General features: G+C 39.0%; 1 protein-coding gene across 1 annotated transcript; it reads left to right on the top strand.

Moving 5' to 3' along the window:
* The first annotated feature begins 734 nt into the window (after positions 1–734).
* On the top strand, positions 735–2159 carry LOC113692341 (uncharacterized). The gene has a single exon (XM_027210740.1). It carries the CDS (start codon positions 735–737, stop codon positions 2157–2159), a length of 1425 nt encoding a protein of 474 aa, XP_027066541.1.
* The last annotated feature ends 4728 nt before the right edge of the window (positions 2160–6887 follow it).

Genomic DNA, 6887 nt, shown 5'->3' with positions numbered 1-6887 from the left:
TTATCAATTTTATTTTGTCAATTCATTCATTTTAGGACAATTTAGTCGATAAATCATCATTTTCATTCATTTGACCAATTTACCCCTTTTTAGGATGATCCGGTCAATTTTGAATAAATCATCAATTCCATCCAATCCCTTTGACCTGTTTTTTCCCTTTTAGGGTTTAAGTCTAAGATTCACTGAATAAATTAGTCGAGACATGTAATCCTTTTAAGAGTACAAATTTTCACACATCATTTTGTGTGTCGATCAAAACAGGCGATCCATTCGGACTTTGTCCTCATTTTTAGGACAAATGTCCCTTTTTCACTCCAATTGGATAATTTTTATTTTTAATTATTTTTCACTCAATAAGTTGATTGGATCCATCAGGTATTGTATAGTGCCTGCTCTGAAGGATTGCATTTTCATTCTAGGCCTACCCTTGGCACAAAAAGGGTTCCCCCATAGGACATGCATCCGAATCACTGGTAGTGGTAGCGGTGGTCAACCAGTTGGTTGCTGGTAGTGGTAGCGGTGGTCAACCTGAGCCTTTACCTACTAACCAACCTGAACCGCAACCAATACTTTTACCCTATACTCAAACCCCTTTTACCCCGCATTTTGCAAATCCGCATGAAGAAACTTTTATGTATCCCACTCATGGCCTACCCCATACCCAGGCACCCGCTATCCAAACCAATCTTCCTCATCCCCAAATTACCCAAAATTATCCACACATTAGTCCGAATATGCCACTCGAACCTCAGGGACCACATTATTACTCCATCGCTGAGCCATTTAACATGGATACCGCCACCCAAGGGAAAGCAGAAGCTGGGGAGTCATCCGTGTCGATAGATAAGAATTTGCTAAAGCGATTGGATCGGTTTGAGGAGTTCATAAGGAAAAGCCAAGGTTTGAACAAACAAGGAGGTCTGGACTACAACGAGTTGTGCCTATTTCCGGATATGCAATTGCCCATGGGTTTCAAAACGCCCAAGTTTAGCAAGTATGACGGAACGGGCAACCCCAAGACGCATCTTCGAATGTTCGCCAACAAGTTGGGCAAGCCAATAGATGACGAGAATCTACCAGTTCGTTTGTTTCCTGAAAGCTTAGAAGGCGATGCACTGGATTGGTATTCCAATTTGAAGCCCGAGAATATGAGGACATGGATGAACTTATCAACCACTTTTGTAAGGCAATACGAATACAATTGCGAGTTGGCTCCAACGAGGACCACATTGGAGGGAACCAGGAGGAAACCATCCGAGGACCACAAGACATATGCGAAGAGATGGAGGAAATTGGCCGCCAAGGTGGAGCCTCCCATGACTGAAGATGAGATTGTTCGTACGTTCATCAAAGCTCACGACCCGCCCTATTTTGAGGAGATTTTTCACATGATCTGGTGTTCATTTGCAGTAATTATCAATAAGTTAGAGGAATATGACGAATACGTCAAAGCAGAGAAAATTGTCAATGTATCAGCTTTAAAATCACAGTTGGATGCCTTGCAAGGTCAGAGTAATAATGGAAGGGAGCCTCAATGTAAGAAGAAAGAGGAGGAAACTACTTTTATGTGGGGCCAAGGACCGTTTTCAAGACCCAGATCCCAACGTTACCACACATATTCATCTCGCTACCCAAACCCACGCCCTGTTTACCATACTACTACCAATCACCCTCGACCTCAGCCAAACTATGCTAGCCCACCTACAATGCCCTCCCTAATATCTCAAAACAATTCTCAAATTCGACTTCGTCTACCTTATAATCCCAGACCTGCTCCACCAAACCAACAGACTTACAACCCTCCTCAAACCAATAAAATACAAAAACCTGGTCGATCTCAAACTTTTACCAACTTAGGCCGACCCATTGACCAACTGTACGAACAGCTCAAGGCTGCCGGTGAAATCAATGACATACCTCCTTCAAACTACTCTCGTCGAGGTCTCTCTGCTGGGTACAACCCTCAAGCCGCTTGTGCCTACCATTCTGGAGCCCCCGGTCACTCGACCAGTAATTGTTGGGTACTAAAACATAAGATCCAGGACATGATCGAAGCAGGAGATATAGTGTTAAGGAAAAGGGAAGAACAAGGACCGAGCATAAGTACGAATCCCTTTCCTGAACACAAGGACACCTTTGAGGCATTTACCCCCCAATGAAGAAATTTGAAAATCCTGGAAATGGCTGAATTAGTGAGATTCCTCCCTCTTGAAGGGAAGTTTCGATAAATTTGGGGAGTTGTTTTGGTTAAAACCAATGAAAATCGTTCATACATGAGCCTTTTGTTTAACTATGTTTTTTGTAAATAGTTTTCAATCAAGTGACTACTAAAGTTTCATACAAGTGATTCATACACGTTTCATGATATTAAGTTTGGTTTTGTCTGGAAATTCAATAAAATGTACAGTTTTATATTGTGACTTATATATTCTTTTCAGATGGCCCAGAATAAAACCGTCTGACCCTTTGGATATCACTGTTCAAAAATTTGATGGCAGCGATCTCACTGTAGACACCAAATTTTTTATTTTTTAACTTTATTGGTTTAATTAATTTAATTTTGCTTTATTTGTTGCAATTCTAGGGTTTTATTTTATTTTATTTTGTTCTAGTTCATTTTATTTTATTATCTATTTATTTTTGTCTTCATACTAAAATTCCAAAAAAACAAAGAGAAATTACGCATGAACGAATGCAGAAACAAAAATTACAGCGCCATTTTTCAACTCCTTTTCCACTTGTTTTCTTTCACTTTTTTTTTGCTCCGTCATATGACCATGGTACAGGCCATATGGCTTCATCCATGAGCTCCAAATGCATGTGAGATAATAGCCATCTAATGGCCTGAAATCATCCGGAAATGCAGAAAGAAAACAACACCGTAGATGCTAGGTTTGATTGTCTATATAAGTTATGAAATGAGAGGAGGTTCTGGTGGGGGAGAGTCAGACGGATGAAAGGAGAGTTACGGGAAGGACAGCAAAGAGTGAAAGCTGGTGGCTGAGGATAAGAAAACAAGACTGAGGGAGTAAGGAAAAATGGAGAGCAAGAGCAAGGGGTTGGCGGCTGGGATTGGAGGACAGAACCGAGAGAAAGCCGAACGAGAAAAATCTAAGAAAGGAAAAAAGGTACAACGGCTGGGGTTTGGAAATAGGGAGGAGTGGCGGCTAGGATTAGAAAAAGGAGCAAGGGAGATTGAGAGAGGCTATGGGGTTGCGGGGAAGAGGAACCAGAAACCAAAAAAGTGAAGAGAGAGCCGAGAGGGGGCTGGGCGAGAGAAACGGGAAACTAAGGGAAGAAAAGCGAGCAAGAAAAAGCTGCTGAGAGGCTTCGAGTAGAAAAGAAAAGCATGGGCAAGAGGAAAGGGGATAACAACTCTAAAAGGGCCAAATTGAAGCTCCAAGTCGTGGGTTCGTCAGCGTTTTCCTTTGTGGCGACGAAATTTCTTCGGCTCCATTCTGCACGGCTTTCTTGCTACTCCTTGCGTCCGTCCGGGTTCAGAACACTCTCAGGTAACCATAGTTTCCTCCTTTATTGCTTTAGCGAGTCCCTTTCATGAGAATACAATTCGATGGGACATGAATCTTGAGACATTTTTAGCTGCGGGTTCGGCTTCATGAGCTTTATTGTGTTTGTTATCTTTTTGATGTTTCCATGTCTGCTGTTTTGCTTGTGTTTTTCGCAAGGTTGGTGATGGATTTTAGCAGTAAAGGGTATAGGTTGCACAGTTTGCTAGTTTAGAAACTGATTTGCATAACTTATATGTTTGGTAATGAAAGGATGAAACCCCGAAGATTGCAAATTTTTTTTGCCGAAAACTTGTTTGCTTGAATAATGAATCTCTGTGATTTTTTTTATTGTTCAAGATCATGCCTTTGATGTTCGGTTGAGATGTTAGCTGTGTTCGGATGGAAAATTTACACTTGACGAACATAGCAATTGCATAGAATCGTGGCTGAAAAAATTGCAGCAACCTTCTCTGAATCGCATCTGCATGATTTCGCGTTTAAACATGAGAATTTCATGATCTCAATTTAAGTTTTGTATGGTTTGGACGCTGAATGTTGCTGTTTAACTTGTTTTAGATTAAGGTTTCTTTTCTGGAGTTGTCAATGACTGGTGCATGAACTTGTTAAAACTCCAAAACATCAAGGGAGTTTGCGGCAAGGGCTGCAATAGGAAAATGCAGAAATGTTTTGATGTTTTGCAACTGGTTTTTCTCTGGTTCGCATTTGTTCCAGTAGTTGTTTTCCTTGCATTTCTGTGTAGTCCTGAGGATTACTCAAGAGCTTATTTGAGAGATTTTGGTTTGGTGAGCATTAAGCAAGATTTTAGTTCCTGTTTTCCTTTCTACAAAATGAAGCATAGGCGTGTTTGAGAATTCAGTAATAAAAATCATCAGTTTCATTTGCCTTGTTTCTGGTTTGTTTGAGTCAGAGTTTAGCATGAATGTAGATCATTTCTGATGCATTTTGAGTCTGAAAGTTTGTTGGAAGCTCATGGTATAATATTGCTGAAATTGCCAAGTATTTAGGAGTTGTTCCCTTCAAAACGCAGCAGGGAAAGCTGCTGCATTTTTTATGCTGTGTTTTCTTCTCTTTAGTTGCTAGTTGAGCTTTTGCACTTCAGTTTCATGTTTAATCTTGTGTTGAAGGAAGGAAATGGAAGGTTTGGTGTTGAGTTTGGGCGCTTGGGTTGGAAGGGCACTTGAATCATGTCCAAATGTTTGCTGGAAAATGTATTTCAGTTTTGCCGAATAAAACTTTTATGGTCTTGCTCTTTTGATTGTCATTCCTTTTCGGTCCCAAGCTATGGTGTTTTGTTTAGATAACAATTCCATCATGTTTCTTCTTGGTTTGCTTGCATGAATGCATTTAAATTGAATAAGGAAATGGCATGAACATGGTTGCGGGAAAAGAAATTTGCTGAAGTTATAGAAAAGTTGCAGCAGTTCATTTGTTTGTTTTTGATTGCAGAAGCTTTCTCACGCCACTTTGCATGAATTTGCATGAAAATGTTTCCAAAAATTGGACTTTGGCCCCCCAAGTTTCCCTTCATTTCACTATGACCCAACCAATTGAATAATGTCCTCAATTTGGTCCTTGGCAGCTTTAATTTTACAACTTTATTGCTTGTTTGCTTCAATTAATTACCACGCTTTGTTTAAATTGCACTTAATGCATGAATTTAAGAGTTTTATGACCAAGTGAGCTTGTATTTGCATATTTTCTTTAATTTTCTCAAAATTAGATTGGTGCCCTGACTTTTCTTTGTTTTTGGAGGGTAAATAAATAATTTCACTCCATTAGGGCTCCAACTCAAGGAAGGTATACTCTTCCCTTATTTTCACTTTATTTGACCCTATGTGTCTATGTGATTTATGTGCTTAATTGCATGCCTTTGAATGTTTTCATTTTATTTATTTATTTATTTATCCACTTTATTTGTTTTAATTTCGTATATTTATTTTAATTTAATTTTGTGATTATTTGGGGAGGCAGTTGAATGCCAAGTTGTAATAGTTAGGTATTTATTTTAATTATTTTATTTCATTTCCCCCTTTAGCTTGTAGTAGGCCCCCCTCAAATGTAATAGTTAGGGTTTATATTCGCTTTATTTCTTGTTTGTGTGGTTTGCATGCCTATGTGCTATGTGTTACCGCTTTCTTAGGGCTTGGCATCTAGATATCATGATTATGTGTTATGTGTTTATGTGACACTATGTGTTTACTCGCTTTATTATGCTTTTATGAGGTTATAATTAATTAGTGACGTTATCACACTAGTCCAACGCTAGTTGTGATTCATTTCACGATACCGCACTAGTCCAACGCTAGTTGTGGTTTTCTTGTTCGATTTCTCGCTAGTCCAATGCTAGTGAGAAATATAGAAATATGGGCTAGTCCAACGCTAGACCCTTAGGAGCCCTTCGCGCGTTAAATCATGATTGTGTGATAAAATCACTTCATCTCATGCATATCTTTACTTTCTAGGGCCTCTTTCACCATGTTGCATGACACTTTCCTTATATATGTACACCCCTTCCCCCATATTTTCCCTTATATATATTCCTTACCCCTTTGTATGGAAACATGACATTAGACTTGCATTTCATATAAGCATTAGAACTAGGTTAGTTCATTTGCTTGATTAGATTAGGGAATAACCCCTTGAGTATGGGATATGGACGAGTTTGGCTTTCTAGCATTAGCACGCTCGTATTCCCTCTATTAAAGGGAACATTGAAGTCACGCACATTAGTCCCCCGCACCCGACATGATGCATTCCTTTAGGTCACGTATATTTGTATAATTATTTTTACGTTTTCTTTTCTTAGAGTCTCATATTTTTTCATTATTTGTGACCTCTTCAAAGAGTCTTTATTGGGCGTCACAATTAATGTGACTGGTACCAAGTGAGCTTTGAAGAGAAATTTTGCCCCCCGATACCCCCTAGGTCTAGGGTTTGCATTCATATAGTACATCCAAATGTGATAAATCTTTAGGTTAAAATAAGAAAATCTTTGATTAAATCGCGCAACTAGTCTTGGCTAGGTTGACAGGGTGCCTTGGACCTCGTCCTTGCCTTCCCTCTCATCAAACGTGACTCCCAAACACTTTCTCTGATTTTTGTAGACTTAGGAGTCGTTTAAAAGGGTTTTTCTATAATTTTACTTAAAATTTATTTTTTAAGGTGACTTGGTACACCTTAACTCAATACCAAGTGGCGACTCCATTTTTCATTCAAAAACCCTTTTTAAACTATATTTTAGGTCAAATCGTCGCATTTTCATGTCCCATTTAGACCCGTGTTTTTTCATTTGCTTTTAAATCAAAAATCCTTTTTCAAATAAAAAATCAATCCAAAATTCACTTTTTAAACCATTTA

This window comes from Coffea arabica, chromosome 1e (genome assembly GCF_036785885.1).
Source record: "Coffea arabica cultivar ET-39 chromosome 1e, Coffea Arabica ET-39 HiFi, whole genome shotgun sequence".
Lineage (NCBI taxonomy): Eukaryota > Viridiplantae > Streptophyta > Magnoliopsida > Gentianales > Rubiaceae > Coffea > Coffea arabica.
This window is presented reverse-complemented; position numbering and strand designations above follow the sequence as displayed.